The sequence below is a fragment of the Salvelinus namaycush genome, chromosome 33 (assembly GCF_016432855.1).
Source record: "Salvelinus namaycush isolate Seneca chromosome 33, SaNama_1.0, whole genome shotgun sequence".
NCBI lineage: Eukaryota > Metazoa > Chordata > Actinopteri > Salmoniformes > Salmonidae > Salvelinus > Salvelinus namaycush.
This window is the reverse complement of record NC_052339.1, coordinates 22,983,413-23,003,168: the sequence shown is the minus strand read 5'-3', so window position 1 is coordinate 23,003,168 and position 19,756 is coordinate 22,983,413. Positions and strand designations below refer to the sequence as shown.

Genomic DNA, 19,756 nt, shown 5'->3' with positions numbered 1-19,756 from the left:
TTTTAATTAATTTGAGTATAACTGCTATCTGTGTCCTTGATAGTGTAGTTTGTCTTTTTTTTCCTGCTGTATTAATGACATGTTTTGTGGGACACCGACCGTGCGTAATGATGTCAGATATGCACTTAATTGCCCACCATTGTCATAAAATAGTATTGTAGAATAAATGGGGAAGGTTTTAATTGGAACAGGAGCCTTCTTGTTATTTTTTTTTTTAACAAAATAGTCATTGCAGAGCATCATATTATTTGACAAAAAAGCGTGATAGCCTAATGTCACTCCTTGCAGTCACTCCCTCATAATGTGGAAATAATACTCGCTGAGAGAGGAGTAAAATTGCTTTGGTTATTGTATTATCCCCTGTCTAAATTCCCCCCCCCCCCCCCCCCCCCCCCGAGCGTCTGAATGTGTTTTTAAAGACATGTCGGAGTAACCCCTAAAAGATGTGGGGTAATTAGGGAACGAAGCTTACTTAACCCTCTTTGCTTTACCTCATAATTAGTGGCCCGGAGCAATACTGTTACTCCATCCTTACAAAAACATTTTTTATTAAGAACAGTCTGAGGATATGCATGTTATGAATAATTCCATTAATTAATTTGCCGAGATCTCCGTTTTCTGACCCTGGAAATCAGAGTGATTAATTTATGAGTCTCGCAAGTATTTCCTCATACATGCCTGTTGATTGCACTGTTTAGAGTTTATTTATTAGCTGTTTAATGGAAATGAGACTATTTTGTGACCTACAACTCAAGGCACCCTGGCAATTAGTCAATTTTGCATATCACCTTAACCCTAGTCATCTTGTCATCATGGTCTGTTGCAACCATTGGAGTCTGCAACAAGTATTAGCACCAAAATATTAGGGACTGTTTATTTGGGCAGGTATCTGATATAGGCCTCTTGTAGCCTAGTGGGAAGCAATGACAGAGCACTTGGGTAGGAAGGCAGGTAGGCTAAGGCATATAATCAGTTCATGACCCATATGATGTTAATAACACAGATGTCCCCTCTTTATTGATATGACCTAAGGCTATGACAAAAATACATGGTTTTGGGAGAAGTACCGTCCCCCAAAATGAGTTTGCTAGAAAAAAATGCAGCCTCCGGCGTTGAAAAGAGGTCTCTCCACTCTCCCCTTCGACAGAAACATGTTGCGAAAGGGAAAAGAGCAGTAAGTCTCTCCCATTGGCAGGGAGTCTTAAGGGCTTGTGATTAATTACTCTGGAGTGAAAAAGTTGTCAGCTCTTTGTATATGCAATAAATTAGAGGCTCCTGAGACGTTTACGCACACACTCAGGTGAGCGCTACGTACGTGGACATCCCCACTGCGCACCTTCTTCCACGACCGCGCCTCTTTATAAATATTATCCCGACTTGGAGCGGCACGACTACTTTTCTCCATCTCGTATTGGAGCAGCAGTGGAGTCTGGGGTGCACTAAAGATTCTCTTCTCATTGCCTTGATGTCGTTACTCAAGACAAAGCTTTTGGGTAAATTTGAAGGTAAGCTCTCCATATTTTCATCGACGTCATGGCTTGGAATAACTTCAAAGTAATATTATTTTGTTTCAGAGGGTGTTTTGATTTCTTGATAACAGCATCATCATCAAGCAGAGTCGGTTATGTAAACATATTAAGTTACGCGGTGAAAGTAGGCCAATGATGGATCATGCACAATAATTGGTAACGATTTACATTATTCTGCATCACACCAAATAATGATGAAATTGCCACATATACAGTAATAGTGCTATTTATGATATGATTCACATTCTTATGTCAAATGGAACTTGGGAACGCAGCCTTCTAAGGGTAAGAAACACGTTGGCCTCAATATGATTATGTTCCCGTTTTATTGCAATAATGAAGGAACAATTAAATGCGATGATACAAATTCATCACAATCAATTTGCAATATTGTTATGCCATGTTGATAGTGAACATATAGCCTAATGAATGCTTTATATGTGTAATGTAAATTGACCAATAGGCATAATTGGATACATAATTTGTTTCAATACAAACGTTCCATGAATCTTTTTCTAAACTCATGAATATTCAATGGAATGTTTAGCCATACACAAGTTCAAAGTGCACACACATTTCAAGGCAAGGATGAAGATTTTGTATGCCTATTTATTTTCAGCAACCTACGTGGCCTGTTATAGATCTAATGCATTTACGCACACTAATCTACTGGTGAATAGGCCTACATTAACGTAAATTTTTTTTGTAGGCAAATCTAAGGTTTATTCAAAAAAAAAAAATACAGATAACTTGTTTTCTTTCAATCTTGGTGTTTTCAGTTTGTTTAGGAATTACACATCTGGAAATGTACATTCATCAACAAGACATGTGTTACCCGTCAGGTTAATAAGTGCTCCCTATGGTTGGAAGACAGACGATCCGCATGGATAGTGGAAATGGCCCTGTGACAGTTATGGATGAGAGTCCCACATCCAGCCCCAGCTCCAGTCCTGACATGCTGACCACCGACAGTCGGCGTCCGGAGGCCCTGCAGCTCTCCAGGGTGGTCCAGGCCGGTGGGCTCTGTGGCAGAGGACGGCCGGCAGCAACCAACGCAGCGCGGGAGAGGAGTCGAGTGCAGACCCTGAGAAGCGCGTTCCTGGAGCTACAGAGGACTCTGCCGTCGGTGCCACCGGACACCAAACTGTCCAAGCTCGACGTGTTGATTTTGGCCACCACGTACATTGCCCATCTGACTCAGACCTTGCAAGAGGAAGGGATGGATGAGGGAGATAGCACTAGACAAACAGAGGCCTTACGCTCGCTGAAAGGTGATGGTTACCTGCACCCTGTGAAAGTAAGTAGACCCGGCCATTACATTTAGATTTTTAATTGATTTCGAAATGACATTTGAAACTAACCTGACAAAGTGTTTCTGTGTGTAATAATTGTGTTGTGGTGCGATAATTGTATTTTCAGCTCTATTCGATATACCACATAATGGAATAAAAAATCATGATAATATAAAAATAGTAGGCTAATAATAACAACAACAATAATAATAATTTACATTAAATTAACATTAAAATCGAGCATATAAGATAACTCTGGTCTAAGGCCTAAGTGATGATACCCTAATCATGAACATGAAATGGTCAATCATGCAGGCATAAAATGCATTTATTAATGCACCAGTTTTTATATCACACAGATCTTTAACACGAATAGGCTTCATCGTATGATTAATTATTAATTCAATGATATAGAGCGGAATTGTTATTATTGGTTATTGAAAGCACCAATTTGCACCATAAATTATGTTCAATTAAATATTTAAAGCAATATCTTACATAATTTCTCATTTCTATTTTCAGGTGCATTGAAATTCGTTAACTGCACTCACTAGAGGATGTGTTCTCTCTTTTTTTTATCTCAACAGAAGTGGCCGATGCGATCCAGGTTATACGTCGGAGCCAGCGGTCAGTTTCTGAACAATTCAAAACAGACAGAAAATCGAGATGCATCATCGTCAACCTCACAGACATAAATCTATCCATTGCATAACTTCTCATTCAGACGACCATTAGTTATGAAGATTATTTCAGCAGAATCCACCTATGAGGACTTTTAATGAATAGCAGACCATGGTTCGTCGTCTGACGTTATACTTTTTATTTGTCAAACAATTGAAGTATCTGCTTTTGACGTTTCATATCATGTAAAGGGGGCAGTCACGAGACAGTCAACTCTTTTAATTGTAGGAAACACATTGTAAATTAATATATTATGTGATTATGTATATAACATTTGAGAAAGCTTAAATAGTGTTTCTCTGTTGTTATTTTGGCCTTGCTCTGCTCTGTTTTCTGCAGTTATGTTGTTAGAGGTATTACCGTGTCTACTTTTATTTTATTTTAAATTCCATGTGTTGGGTAATGAGCTTTCGGGCTTGACTTGTTGGCTATGCACTTTCAGTTAAAACATTTGTACTAAATGCATGTGTGAATAACTTAACATCTGTCATGTGAAGTGGTCTGTCAGAATCTCAACAATGGTAGGAGCCTCTTCATCTCCCCTTCTTTCTTACGTTACTTCTTTCTTACGTGAATGGTTGTAAATGTGTTTGTTGATAATGGCTTGAGAAATAAAAAGAATACATGTCTCCCACTCCGTAGGTTGTAAATACGTTTACTGAGATGTATTAGTTGTAAGTAAATAAACATGTTCTCTCATTGAAGACAAGCTATATCTTTTAACAATCAAGAGGGATTCCATTTTATTATTTGCCTAAAAAGGAATTATGAGTAAACATTCTTTGGAAATATGACTTTTTTTTGCATGCATGTGCTGACTCAGATAAATATATTACACTGAAAAAAATATAAACGCAACATGTGTTGGTCCCATGTTTCATGAGCTGAATTAAAAAATCTCAGAAATGTTCCATACACACAAAAATCTTATTTCTTACAAGTGTTGTGCACACATTTGTTTACATCCCTGTTAATGAGCATTTCTCCTTTGCCAAATTAATCCATCCATCTGATATGTGTGGCATATCAAGAAGCTGATTAAACAGCATGATCATTACACAGGTGCACCTTGTGCTGAGGACAATAAAAGGCCACTCTAAAATGTACAGTTTTGTCACACAACACAATGCCACAGATGTCTCAAGTTTTCAGGGAGCGTGGAATGTCCACCAGAGTTGTTGCCAAAGAACTGAATGTTAATTTCTCTGCCATAAGCTGCCGCCAACATCGTTTTCGAGAATTTGTCAGTACGTCCAACCGGCCTCACAACCGCAGACCACGTGTAATCACGCCAGCCCGAGACCTCCACATCCGGCTTCTTCACCTGCGGGATCGTCCCAAGTAGATGAGCCTGGCTGCCAAGTGGGTGGGCCTATGCCCTCCAAGGCCCACCCATGGCTGCTCCCCTGCCTAGTCATGTGAAATTCATAGATTAAGGCCAAATTAACTTATTTCAATTGACTTTGAAACTGTTGCATTTTGCATTTGCATCCAACTGCTCTGAAGATAGGAAACACTGTCACCACCGACAAATCCACTATAATTGAGAATTTCAATAAGCATTTTTCTACGGCTGGCCATGCTTTCCACCTGGCTACCCCTACCCCGGACAACAGCACTGCCCTCCCCTCTGCTACTCGCCCAAGCCTTCCCCATTTCTCTTTCTCCCAAATACAGTCAGCTGATGTTCTAAAAGAGCTGCAAAATCTGGACCCTTACAAATCAGCCGGGCTAGATAATCTGGACCCTTTCTTTCTAAAACTATCTGCTGAAATTGTTGCCACCCCTATTACCAGCCTCTTCAACCTCTCTTTCGTGTCGTCTGAGATTCCCAAAGATTGGAAAGCAGCTGCGGTTATCCCCCTCTTCAAAGGGGGGGACACTCTTGACCCTAACAGCTACAGACCTATATCTATCCTACCCTGCCTTTCTAAGGTCTTCGAAAGCCAAGTCAACAAACAGATTACCGACCATTTCGAATCCCACCATACCTTCTCCGCTATGCAATCTGGTTTCAGAGCTGGTCATGGGTGCACCTCAGCCACGCTCAAGGTCATAAACGATATCTTAACCGCCATCGATAGGAAACAATACTGTGCAGCCGTATTCATTGACCTGGCCAAGGCTTTTGACTCTGTCAATCACCACATCCTCATCGGCAGACTCGACAGCCTTGGTTTCTCTAATGATTGCCTCGCCTGGTTCACCAACTACTTCTCTGATCGAGTTCAGTGTGTCAAATCGGAGGGTCTGTTGTCCGGGCCTCTGGCAGTCTCTATGGGGGTGCCACAGGGTTCAATTCTTGGACCGACTCTCTTCTCTGTATACATCAATGATGTCGCTCTTGCTGCTGGTGATTCTCTGATCCACCTCTACGCAGACGACACTATTCTGTATACTTCTGGCCCTTCTTTTGACACTGTGTTAACAACCCTCCAGGCGAGCTTCAATGCCATACAACTCTCCTTCCGTGGCCTCCAATTGCTCTTAAATACAAGTAAAACTAAATGCATGCTCTTCAACCGATCGCTGCCTGCACCTGCCCGCCTGTCCAACATCACTACTCTGGACGGCTCTGACTTAGAATATGTGGACAACTACAAATACCTAGGTGTCTGGTTAGACTGTAAACTCTCCTTCCAGACTCACATCAAACATCTCCAATCCAAAGTTAAATCTAGAATTGGCTTCCTATTCCGCAACAAAGCATCCTTTACTCATGCTGCCAAACATACCCTTGTAAAACTGACCATCCTACCAATCCTCGACTTCGGTGATGTCATTTACAAAATAGCCTCCAAAACCCTACTCAATAAATTGGATGCAGTCTATCACAGTGCCATCCGTTTTGTCACCAAAGCCCCATATACTACCCACCACTGCGACCTGTACACTCTCGTTGGCTGGCCCTCGCTCCATACTCGTCGCCAAACCCACTGGTTCCAGGTCATCTACAAGACCCTGCTAGGTAAAGTCCCCCCTTATCTCAGCTCGCTGGTCACCATAGCAGCACCTACCTGTAGCACGCGCTCCAGCAGGTATATCTCTCTAGTCACCCCCAAAACCAATTCTTCCTTTGGACGCCTCTCCTTCCAGTTCTCTGCTGCCAATGACTGGAACGAACTACAAAAATCTCTGAAACTGGAAACACTTATCTCCCTCACTAGCTTTAAGCACCAGCTGTCAGAGCAGCTCATAGATTACTGCACCTGTACATAGCCCATCTATAATTTAGCCCAAACAACTACCTCTTTACCTACTGTATTTATTTATTTATTTTGCTCCTTTGCACCCCATTATTTCTGTCTCTACTTTGCGCTTTCTTCCACTGCAAACCAACCATTCCAGTGTTTTTAGTTTTTATTTTACTTGCTGTGTTGTATTTACTTCGCCACCATGGCCTTTTTTTATATTTTTATTTATTTATACATATATTTGTTTGCCTTCACCTCCCTTATCTCACCTCACTTGCTCACATTGTATATAGACTTATTTTTTCACTGTATTATTGACTATATGTTTGTTTTACTCCATGTGTAACTATGTGTTGTTGTATGTGTCGAACTGCTTTGCTTTATCTTGGCCAGGTCGCAATTGTAAATGAGAACGTGTTCTCAATTTGCCTACCTGGTTAAATAAAGGTTAAATAAAAAAAAAAATTTTTTTTTAATATTTTTGTTCAGTGTAGTTAAATATACTTTACATAATAGTTATGTCTTAGAATGCTTCTTGATAATCATGTTTTGGTGGTTTTTATTAGACCTGTTATGTATTTTACACAAATGCACAATTTTGCAACCAAAACACACTCCTCATAAAACATTTTTTTCACGTCATGACCATAGTTATGCAAGGCACATACATGGAATGTATCTTTATAGGCCCTAAGCCTATTCATAATACAAAAGAGTATTAGTGTGTTTTATAGTTTGACTATAGGCCACTTTTGAGATAATTCAGGCATTATGAAGTTGAAATCGAATTGACCGAGATCAATTTAGAAAGTCCACTTTTATGTCTTCAGACACGTTACATTGCTGAAATGTGCAAATTGGTGACTTAGCCTAATAATTCAAAAGAATAACTAAAAAAAACTGTCTCTCATGATAAAACTGTGTGTAGTCAGAGAGGAAGAGGTTAAGTGATGGGTTTTACTCTACCCAAATCTGTTCACGAATTGAGGAATTTCTGTGTGGATGTCAATGAGCGTCAAAATTAGTCAACAAAACATTTAATTGGTAATTTGCTACGTGATAATTATTTGATCGAATAGAAGTTTGGAAATGGTTAGGTTGTTATGAATGCACTGATATAAGTGGACGCAGGTATTGGAGTTGTGTCTGTTGTCTTAGAGATACATTGAGGACTCATCATGGATATAACCAGTTTTAGCATGGACATTGCCATTGAGGGCTTCCGCCATTTTAAAGTAGTCAACTGGATGGGGATTGCTATGAGTTGAGAGCAATCAGCCAATGAAGAAGAAGAAAATGGAGATAGTGTAAATGGCACTGCGCATGCTGTCACAGACGCTATGATGGCACAGATACAAAGATGAGTCCTATTCTGTTGGTCACACGCGTATCTGCCCTTTCATTGGCTATAATGGCCCCACCTGATCTCGCCGGTCACTTAACTATAACTATGTCACTATAATAGACAATCTTTTGTGTAGTGTGATTTTGGTAGGGTTACTATCTGGGATCCTTGGGACGTCCATACCGTAACCCTAACCTTACTTTCTACCTTTACCTAAATCTACACCCGTTCAAATTCAAAGGGGAAACGTCAGACACGGGAAGTCCCAAGGATTAGTGCCTGTGTGATGTGAGCTCAGACTGCGCATGTCTATAAACTGGAAGTCATTTTCTTTCTTTCTCTCTGGAAGAAGAACGGAGGAGGACGCATGGAGCCTACGTGCGCTCTCACCAACATTACTTTTATGACAATTACTTGTTGAATTCCCCGTTTATTCAACAGGTAGGTGGCTAATAACCTTAGCTAGTCGGCTTTATTTAATAATAATGCAAGTCGGTGTTTTAGCTAGTGCGATTTTTAAACGCTGGCTTAGGTTAGCCCTGTTAGCTAGCTTGAACTTCAGTGCAATGTTACCGGCGTAGAAATTCAGATTTTAAGACCTTAATGTTTTCAAAATAACTTATGTTAAATACAATTGTATGGTTATCATGGTTCGTAGCTGTTAGTTAAGCGAACCGCTTCTGCCTAGCTCACAGAGCTCGAGGGCCACGAATCCCGACCACGTGTTCATTGACCGCAATAGTTTGTAGGCCCCTCAATGTAGCTAGGCCAGGCAAAACAGACTGGTAATATATGAATACTGGCTGTCGAAATGTGTATCTCATTATTGTATTTTTATTATCATTAGCTAGTACTCATAGCTAGGTATTTAACCACTGATCTCCCCACGTTTATGCTCAAAATTGGAGCAGACAGCCAACGTTAATGCAGTAATGTGTCGGTACATGTGGGCTGGTGGTAAAGCAATTATTTATTGGACGCTCACCCAAGTTGCCGTTTTGGAGCCTACTACCAACATGTCTGGTCATGTGAATAGAATGGATCCGTAACATCACATGGTCAAAGAAAGTCATGACTCGACAAACGGTGTTAGGCTATTTGGGCATAAACGTCCCCACAGTATTGTAATAAATCATACTGGCAGCTGCTTGTCCCAGATCCGATGATAAATGGTCCCTTTGGCATTTTGGCCCCTATTGTTAGTAACGTTACTGTCCACCGAATCTGACCTGGGTTAACGGGTCATAGGCCGCGGTGGTCTGGGAATTGTCTTCCCAATGACTTCATTGGGATTAGCGGCTTTGGCCCTCCAAAGGAGTAAAGGTCTTGGTAAAAGTCGTGACCTGCTGTTGAACCTTCATAGTAGAGGCTGTAGTGTGCGCGCTGGGCTCCCGAGCTGTCATGTGCCCCATGACCCGAAGTTCATCACTCATTGTCGGTCTTATTGAAGTCTGAGTGCATTGGCTATTCCTTCAGTACAGCTTATCCATGCAATATGAAAATCAATAGCTCCACAGTCCTAAAGGGCAATTACTTGAATTTTCGATGGTGCAGAAGGTCTCACACTTTTCGGTCACCTACGTTACACTTAACGATCCAATGTGGTCATTTTTTGTTCATCTGACCAGATTGGGGTGTGGCTGAGACCATGACTATATGAATCTCAGAACTAACTGAACTGTGAATTTGACAAACCCAACAGCCGTGTAAGCTGATTTATGGTGTAAATGTGTTTTTGTTTATCTTGTAGTTGGATGGAGACTAATGGTTCCAGACATTCATACAGGCTGATTTGTTTCACTCAAGGTGAGTTGTCCAATTTTGATCCAAGATTTTTTTTAAGGGCCAAGAATGTGCAATACTTCTCTGGTCTGATAGTACTGGAGTTGTGATGAGTTATCATTTTGCCGTTTACCCATCTGACTAAATTAGGTTGCTGAGATTGTGACTAACTGAACCACCAGTATTATCACTGACCATACCACTACTGTCGTAGATGTGATTGACTATTCTTGATGCAGAGTTAATTGTCATTCCCCCTCACAGGTTCTGTGTCTTTCAGGGATAGATGGTGCTGGATGCGTTACTGTGGTACCGAGGTGCGTCCACACCTAACTCTAAGCTGTGCTCTGCTAGTCGTTGTTTTGCTGGTACTGTGATGACCTCACACTTTTGCCGTTTACCCATCTGACTAAATTGGGGTGTTGAGACTGTGACTAACTGAACCATCAGCATTATTCTAAGGAGATAATACAATTTCCAAACCACCATCTCTCAGTTGGAGACCAATGATCATCAGGATAACAATGAGTTTTTCTCCCACAGACTTGATGGGCTGGCAGGATGCTGAAGACGCTGTAGGAGGATCATCGAGTCTTTTGGTGAGTTAGGTCTGCAACTGTACTCTGCCGCGTGCCTAAGGGGGGGGGGGAATCAGGAACACAATTATAATTTAGTGTACTACAAATTGACAATTAAGCACATTGTATTTGAAAATGCCTTGATTACATTGAGACACGATCACATATATATTTTTATTTGTGGGGATACTCAGATTTCCTAAATTGAAGGTGTTTTTAGCTGAATTCCCAGTCATTTGTGTTGTACACTTTGGGGTGTTTCCTGTTGCTGACCCTTGACCTATACCTTTTTCTCCACTGCCATTAACTTGCCAGTATACAACTAGCCCAATTGAGTTGGCTGTTTGACATCTGTTTTCCCTTTGGATAATGTTGATACTGGAGTTGTGATGAGTTATCATTTTTGCCGTTTACCCATCAGACTATTATTGGGGTGCTGAGAATGTGACTAACTGAACTACCAGTGTATTCTGACATGTTTTACATTACATCTATCAAATGATGTTAATTTGAACGTGTATTCTTTCCTAGATTTGATTGGCTAGCATGTAGACTGAAGAAGTAAATCTTGCCCTGTGGTGAGTTTTTCCTCCTGAGGGCCAAACCTGATGTGTACGTCTTTTGTCGAAAGTGCATGCAACTGTAGTTGTGATGAGTTCTACATTTTGCCGTTTACCCATCAGACTAAATTGGGGTGCTGACAATGTGACGAACTGAACTATCAGTATAATCTCTTGCATATTTTGCCTAACTACAATCAAATGAAATGCTAATAGACTGTTCTTCGATTCTAGATTGATGGTCCAGTATGAAGATCTAAATCTCAGCCCTATGGTGAGTTTGAGGGCTTAACATAGCCAAGAAACTGTTTTCCTTGGGTCTGTTCTGCTACTGGAGTTGTGATGACTTCACACTTTTGCCGTTTACCCATCTGACTAAATTGGGGTGTTGAGACTGTGACTAACTGAACCACCAGCATTATCATTGATCATTTAATAGCTAAACCTGCAATCCCTGACAAAATAAGGTTTACCAAGACTTTTGTATTTTTATTGTGTAGGTTTGTTGGACCTGCAGTAGATGAGTGTCTTATGGTGAGTTTCTTCCTGGTTTGAGGTGTCGACTTAGAACTGTTCAGCCATTTTACTGGAATTGTGATGCCTTTTCTGCTGATTTACCCTCCTGAAAAGCCATTCATCTCAATTACCAGCACTATAAATAAACTATTGTAGAACGTTAAAGTAATTTTGTTGCCAGCAAATCTAATTTAACCTTTTATTTATCTAGGCATTAGTCTTAATGATTACAGTTGATTATCAATTAAGAAACTGGTAATTTACTTTAGCTGTGTTTGACTATTGACACAATCCTCAAGGTTTGGAAGGTGGCTCATGTACTCAAAAGTTAACCCGTGACACCTAAATATCCTTTGCCCCTTTTCAAAACTTTCTTGCCTGGCAAAAAAACAACCATGGTCTCAATGTGACCATGTCTAAATAAAGTCAAAAAAAAATTCCTGATTTTAATCTGCCCTGTTCATTATGATACATGTTATTAAAAACTACTTTATAGTACATTGTGTTCTTCTGGCTTCATTGAAATATTTATCAAATGAGAACCTTACATAATCACCTATTGTATTGTTTAGGCACCAACTCAAATTTTACTGTGAAATACTATTGTAAGCTACTTGTTACCCAGAATAAACCCTAATCTTAGCGCTGAACCATACGTAATGGAAGTTTACCTAGCTGTGGTCCTGGTCCTACTCGGTGATGTAGGTGTCGACTAAAGTGTAGGATGCTCTGAGAGAGCTGTTCCTGGGTCAGTTCTCCTGTGGTGCGCTTCCAGGTCACAGTGACATAATGAGCGCTGAGGCCTGTGGGTAGAGGGAGAAGTCCCCAGACCAACTACCAGGATCTCTTCACTACACAGACTATAACTAAAGCAAATACTTTGATGGCCAGGATACTCTTGGCTGTAGCCATTACTAGAGGGCCCCCGTAGAAATGATCCTCAAATAAACCATAGGGATCGATTGGACTGCTGTAACTACCAATGGTGCAGTCCTGGGGGGGCTTGTTCTTGTACTGTCAGTTATCCGGGCTGTGTGTTGGAAGGTAGTGGTGATTACAACATTTTTATAGCTGCTACAAATATCATGGCAACAAATAGGATCTGAGTTTGGCTGCTGATGTGGCTCTGGTCCTGGGTGTTCTACCATGTTAGAGGAGTTTTCACATGGTGATCACTGTATCCTCCAATAACTTGCTCCTCAGAGACAGCTTACTGTGGGCCTCAGCGGAGATCCTGGGAGTCAAAATAAAATGTATTACTTTAGTGTTTTAACTAGGCAAGTCAGTTAAGAACAAATTCTCATTTACAATGTCGGCCTACTCCGGACGACACTGGGCCAATTGTGTGCCGCCATATGGGACTCCTAATCACGGCCGGATGTGATGCAACCTGAATTCGAACCAGGGACTGCAGTGACGCCTCTTGCACTGAGATGCAGTGCCTTACACCGCTGTGTCACTCGGGAGCCCATATGACTTTATGGGGACATTTGTGGAAGTTAAATATATTGCTAATGATTCTGTTTGCCTGAACATGTCACAATTCAAAAAGAAAAGCAGATTTTTACTGTGAAATCATTAACTGTCAATGCACAATAACTACAAGATAAACAACGATGAATAGTGGGAACAGGCGTTCAGATCATAGTGATGTGCTTTATTATTTTGTGCCCCTGATGAAACGGGGTACATTTTTGCTGTTGCTTTTCACAATCTGACAACACAAAAGATTTCCCAAACTATGTAAGTCTAGAGTCAGGTACACAATTAGGCTCTATAAATGGTGTGCCACCTTGTGGACAAATATGGCATTAGAGAACACTGAAGTGCAGGCGCTCAGTGCAGCAGAGCCGACCAGCTTGTTTACAGCTGCACTAAGGTCTGATTAAGACACTGCGGAGCTGGTGAGACATATGGCTTGGAAAACCTACCTCAATCCAGGGATGAGAAATGCATTGTACTCCGAATTGTCCCATTATCCCAACTGTTACACGAGAACGCCTGCTACCACATTGGTACTCTTGGATCTTCTCTGCTACAGGGCTCAGATCTGTCTGGATCACCTGTGTGGGCCAAGAGCTGTGGGAAGGAGAGCACCATGCCCCCCCCCCCCCCCAGTTTAAACAACCGAGCACTACCAAAGATAAGTCCAAATGTGGTCCGTCACAGCATTTTGGGGGCATCTAATAGTGTGCATATGTATTTTCCCGACACTGAATCACGAGGCCAAAGGTTTCAGCCAGCTGGGCAGGGAGCTTCAGAGGAGAATAGTAGCCTAACTGGACCAGAACTGGGCAGCCCCCCCCCCCCCCTGTGTAAAAGTACTATGACCTACTACCTTAACATTGAAGTACTGTATTCATCAGTACTATCTTTACCACTACCGTTTCTTGTCCATCCTGAATTGGTGCTGAAGCCAAAGTAGAGGGGACCTGAAGGCATCGTCTATTCTCGGGCTGGGTTTGTTTGGGCAGCAGCCTGTGGGAGCAATTAACTTCCTCTGGAAAGAGTAAATAGTCTTCCCTTCCTGTTTTGCCTACATAAAGCACACGCCTAAATACACAGTTGGCTCTGAGAGATTTTATATTTCTGCAGTCTGGAATACATTGTCTTTGCCAGTGCTGAGTTCTACTGGCATTGTGGGACATGATAAAATGCTTCAAATTGCTCACTTGGAATGGCGATGTTGCAGAATCACCACATCAGACAACACAATAGTGACATTCATCGTGGGCACATTTATCAAGCGATGTAGTCCAATACATTTGAAATCATAATGTAAATTGAACATTAATGAACACCACAGTGAAAGCCAACAATGACCAACCACTGTTCCCAGCACTACACTGTCAGTCCTGGGGGTCTTGTTTGAGGGGGCTGTGGACTGCCAGGGTGCTGAAACTGGATGGGAAAGGACATCTGTTTGTCAGCATCCACTCTACACGTTGTGTATCACAGGAGGTGCCATAATGTTTCTTCATTGCTTTGACAAGACAACACATTAGCTAGAGCTGAATAAGACTGGCTTCCAGGCTACAAAGTAAGCAGGGCTCAGCACCTGACATCGTGTCCTTACCGCATGGATGTTGGCCGTGCCCGCTCCGTGCTCATCCCGAGACAGCGAGGCATACATCTCCCCTGTTTCAGGGTGTCTCACCCCATTGCCAGCCAGACCCAGGCTGTAATTCATCAACCTGAAGGCCAAATCAAACAAAATGCGAACAAGCATTGCTATGCAAGAAAAAGACTTGCTTTCTAATTTGAAGCGCATGCTGCTTTTGACGATGGTGATGCTCTGTGCCCTTCTGTTTTCTATCATTAACTACCGTGCATTCTAATTCCAGTGTGTACACGCGTGTTCCGTTTGATTTGGCCTTAAGACAGGGTAACGGAGGGTGTTGACTTCAATATAAGCATAGTACATTTTTACTGTATTTCAGGGAATTTCGTCAATGAGTGATGATACTGCGTTTCCTAAGAACTTAGTTGATTGATTGATTGACTGACTGAATGATGAGCTGTAGTACTTGTCCAGTTTGAATGTGTCAGACGTCAGGGCTAGCAGGTCCAGGTAGTGCAGTGAGTCTGGGTTGTCCTCCCTGCCCTGGACCAGGCTGAGCAGCAGGCCCAGTTTCAGGCTGCGGTACAGGCCTGGAGGAACCACAGCAGAGCCAAACGAGTTAGCCGCGATGGTAGAGAACCTCCAGGGAGAACAGGCTGTGGCCGTCAACAGGGCCTGGAAGTTACAGCTGATGGTGCCAGGGTATCTTACTACTGAAGTGTGACTTGTTGTCAATGCAAATATTGTATAGTACAGCAGAGGCTGGTGGGAGGAGCTATAGGAGGACTGGCTCCTTGTAATGGCTGGAATGGAATAAATGGAACAGTATCAAAGACATAAAACATGGAAACTGCGTTCGATTCCATTCCATTAATTCCATTCCAGCCATTACAAGGAGCCCGTCCTCCTATAGCTCCTCCCTAGCCGCCTCGTATAGTATAGGCATGTGACAGAGGTAATACACAGACAAGCACATGAATGTTCCCTATGAATGGCTTTCTCAGAGAAGCTGAAAACAAGGCCTATAGATTAGGAATAGGATTGAATGTAAACTGACGTACCACTGTAAGCATGCATATAGGTCCTTACACTCAGGCTCCCACTGTGGAACGCTATTGGCCTCCACGCTCCAGGTGACCTTCAGCCACTGGTTGACATGGGCCGGTATGCCCAGCACCCTGTACAGACGTCCAATCCTCATGGAGTTACACAGCTCATCTACATACAACATTACAAGGGAAACAAAACCATAACACTCAGGGGGGTTGTCTTGCTGTCTCCGATTATTTGAGGAACATGCAAGGTACCTACACGTCAGAACAAAGATCTCACTGTGTGCATTGTGCGACTCAACTAATGACTGTTTCTTACACTTATTAACATATATGTTTAGTAACGTGAGCTCGTTGTGTTGAATTCCTCCAGAAGACTAGGTCAACAGAATATGCAAATACTGGCACTGAGAATCACTGCTCTCTCAGGTGGTAATGGCTGGACAATGTTATTGGAGGGGACAGGAACACCTAATATCTCACTCAGGGGCACTACTGCATGGCTGGCTACTCAAACGCCTGTTTATTTTCACTCTTCCCCCACTGGGGTTGGGCCCCAAAATTGTTTGTTTTCAAAAAGGAAGAGAAAATTCATAAATGTCTAAGTAACCTTTTCTAAGGAGATAATCGAAGTCACATCTATTGAAAACAAAATCATGACTTGCAATACAAATCAAATGTTATTTGTCACAAGCGCCGAATACAAAAGGTGTAGACCTTACAGTGAAATGCTTACTTACAAGACCTTAACCAATAATGCCGTTAAAATGGAGTTAAGAAAATATTTACTAAATAAACGAAAGTGTCAACAACAAAAAAGTATAACAATAAAACAACAATAACGATGCTATATACAGGGGGTACCGGTACCAAGTCAATGTGCAGAGGTACAGGTTAGTCAAGGTCATTTGTACATGTAGGTAAGGGTAAAGTGACTGCATAGATAAACAGCGAGTAGCAGCAGTGTAAAAACAAAAAGAGGGAGGTCAATGTCAACTTTGGGGCTTTCCTTTGACACCGCCTGGTATATAGGTCCTGGATGGCAGGAAGCTTGGCCCCAGTGATGTACTGGGCTGTACGTGCACATTACAAAATGTTTGGGCAAAATTACCATTATGATAAATTTACCAGAATGTGAGCCTACCTCTGAGAAACAGGGTGACAGACTGGTACCGGAGGGCCTGGGAGGATGGACTTTCAGGACATCCAGTGCTTTGACATGGATAAGCTCTACCAGATGCTTGTCGGTTTCAAACCCGTATTGTATTTAAACAACAGCTACATGTAAGCATGGCATGTGAGGCTACTTCATCAGATATCATTCAGGGACAGAGCCAATTAGTGGTGTCATTCTCACCTCCCAGCACATGGAACCACGGGGAAACTCAGAGATCCAGGGTGTACTCGGAACGGAGGGAGGTGTGTAAACTCCAGTTCCATTAGGTCCGAAGGGTTCACACTGATACAGAACCGATACACAGCCTCACTCTGCTAGGGATCTGAAGGGAATATGAATTTGGGTGATATTAGTTGACTTTATAATATATAGCTAAATCAAATTGGACAGATATAACCATCAGTTATTTATCATAAGAGCTTCCTGTCATCTATGAAGGTCTGCTTCTCACGTCACCACATTCCCGTGGATACAGGGTTGCCTGGGTTACCCCCTCTGGACCACATGACTCAATCCCAGTAGCTACACTGACAGCTCATTGAAAGCTCTCGATGGCTAGCCTATCACTACCCCTAAACTTACGTTGAATGGTTTGCAGTCTTCAGCAAGTTGAAGAGCTCCACTAATGTCTAAAGACAAAACTGACTCTTTCAATAGGAAAACATTTTCAATTTTCTGTTACTGACAAACTAGCTAAGCTAGTTACCCCCCCCCCCCCCAATCTACACACAATTCCCCATAAGGACAAAATAAAAACCGTTTTTTAGACATTTTAGCACATTTATAAAAACTGAAATATCACATTTACATAAGTATTCAGACCCTTAACTCAGTAATTTGTTGAAGCACCTTGGGCAGAGATTACTGCCTCAAGTCTTTTTGGGTATGAAGCTACAAGCTTGGCACATCTGTATTTGGGGAGTTTCTCCCATTCTTCTCTTCAGATCCTCTCAAGCTCTGTCAGGTTGGATGGGGAGCGTCGCTGCACAGCTATTTTCAGGTCTCCCCAAAGACGTTCAATCGCGTTCAAGTCCGGGTTCTGGCTGGGCCACTCATGGACATTCAGAGACTTGTCCCGAAGCCACTCCTGTGTTGTCTTGGATGTGTGCCTAGGGTCGTTGTTCTGTTGGAAGGTGAATCTTTGCCCCAGTTGGAGGTCTTGAATGGTTCTTCCATTTAAGAATGATGGAGGCCACTGTGTTCTTGGGGACCTTCAATGCTGCAGACATTTTTTGGTACCCTTCCCCAGATCTGTGCCTCGATATAACCGTCTCAGAGCTCTATGGACAATTCCTTTAACCTCACGGCTTGGTTTTTACTCTGACATGCACTGTCAACTGTGGGACCTTATATAGACAGGTGTGTGCCTTTCCAAATCATGTCCAAACAATTGAATTTACCACAAGTGGACTCCAATGTAGAAACAGCTCAAGGATGATCAATGGAAACAGGATGCACCTAAGCTCAATTTCGAGTCTCATAGCAAAGGGTCTGAATACTTCTGTTAATTTCAGTTTTTTTCTTTTTAATACATTTGCAAAAATTTCAAAAGAAAATGTTTTCGCTTTGCTATTATGGGGTATTGTGTGTAGATTGATGAGGAACATTTTTTATTTAATCAATTTTAGAATAAGGCTGTAACGTAAGAAAATGTGGAAAAAGTCAAGGCGTCTGAATACTTTCCGAATGCACTGTACATCCTAAAACACAACATAGTTTCATTCTTATTTTATTGTGTACAGTACTTCTCATCTAAAGCATTATATTGAACAATGACGACTGTTGACCACACTCACTACTTAGAAATTGTGTGAAAACCCAAAATGGTTGAGGATTTCTGAGTAATATCTGAGTGTCAATTAAAGCAAGATTACGAGATGTAAGCTATAATACAGACAGGCAAGCAACCAACATAGCTAGAAAGCAATCAGATGGCTCAGCATCTGTTTGATAGGTAAAGTCATGGATGGAGCCATCACAGAAAAGGTCTATGAACTATATCAAAATGAAAATATGAACTGAAATAACCTCTGTCAACACAAGACTCTATTCAGTGACCTCTCTATTCCCCCATTGAGAAAAAAAAAGAACTAAGATAAGCCATCTTTTAAAGAGAGAAGAGACAAAACACAATTCCTTTCAGCTGTTCTTCTGAGAGAATATAATGACATGTTCACTGTCATTTCATTAAGGCCACAGTCTGTTTTTAAAGTGGAACAGAAATGATTGAGGAAGTTGTTTTATTCCCCACTTACACTTTTGAAGCTAGAATCCCTAGTTGCTACATAATTATAAATGAATGATATACACTGAGTGTACAAAACATTAAGAACACCTTCCTAATACTGATTTGCACCACCTTTTCCCCTCAGAACAGCCTCAATTCATCAGGGCATGGACACTACAAGGTGTCAAAAGGGTTCCACAGGGACGCTGGCCCACGTTGACTCCAACACTCCCCACAGTTGTGTAAAGTTGTCTGGATGTCCTTTGGGTGGTGGACCATTCTTGATACACACGGAAAACAGTTGAGCGTGAAAAACCCAGTAGCGTTGTAGTTCTTGACACACTCAAACCGGTCCGCCTGGCACCTACTACCATACCCCGTTCAAAGGCACTTAAATATTTTGTCTTGTCAATTCACCCTCTGAATGGCACACAATCCATGTCTCAACTGTCTCAAGGCCTAAAATTCCTTCTTTAACCCATCTCCTCCCCTTCCTCTACACTGATTGAAGTGGATTTAACAAGTGACCTCAATAAGAGATCATAGCTTTCAACTTGATTCACCTGGTCAGTTTGTCATGGAAAGAACAGATGTTCCTAATGTTTTGTCCACTCAGTGAATATACTCATTGATTATTGAAGAATATAACTCTTAGCTTAGTTCACCTGTTGTACCCGTTAGAACCCAAAATAAGTTTGTAAACAATGTAAATATAAAAAACACTGTATAGCCTCAAAACTATACATTTGATATCATGGATGG

General features: G+C 41.7%; 1 protein-coding gene and 2 long non-coding RNA genes across 7 annotated transcripts; 2 read left to right on the top strand and 1 right to left on the bottom strand.

The window, feature by feature from the left end:
- The first annotated feature begins 2,412 nt into the window (after positions 1–2,412).
- Positions 2,413–3,516, top strand: LOC120027713 (transcription factor 24-like). Its single transcript, XM_038972701.1, has 2 exons — positions 2,413–2,826; positions 3,409–3,516. The coding sequence occupies exons 1-2, from the start codon at positions 2,413–2,415 to the stop codon at positions 3,514–3,516; spliced, it is 522 nt and encodes a 173-aa protein (XP_038828629.1).
- A 4,834-nt stretch (positions 3,517–8,350) lies between these two features.
- LOC120027598 lies at positions 8,351–11,975 on the top strand. 3 transcript variants are annotated; one of them, XR_005473325.1, is made up of 7 exons: positions 8,355–8,482; positions 9,792–9,847; positions 10,088–10,140; positions 10,367–10,422; positions 10,933–10,979; positions 11,196–11,235; positions 11,462–11,975. It is a non-coding gene; the product is annotated as an uncharacterized LOC120027598 (long non-coding RNA). The 3 variants fall into 3 exon arrangements; XR_005473324.1 differs by having other exon boundaries at positions 8,351–8,482; positions 10,367–11,235; XR_005473323.1 differs by having other exon boundaries at positions 8,363–8,482; positions 10,367–11,975.
- Positions 9,763–17,472, bottom strand: LOC120027599. Of its 3 annotated transcripts, XR_005473327.1 has the most exons (4): positions 16,948–17,472; positions 13,409–15,756; positions 12,149–12,711; positions 9,763–10,457 (listed from the first exon to the last, which is right to left on the bottom strand). It is a non-coding gene; the product is annotated as an uncharacterized LOC120027599 (long non-coding RNA). The 3 variants fall into 3 exon arrangements; XR_005473326.1 differs by having other exon boundaries at positions 9,763–12,711; XR_005473328.1 differs by lacking the exons at positions 9,763–10,457; positions 12,149–12,711 and having other exon boundaries at positions 12,857–15,128; positions 15,600–15,756.
- Between the last annotated feature and the right edge of the window lie 2,284 nt (positions 17,473–19,756).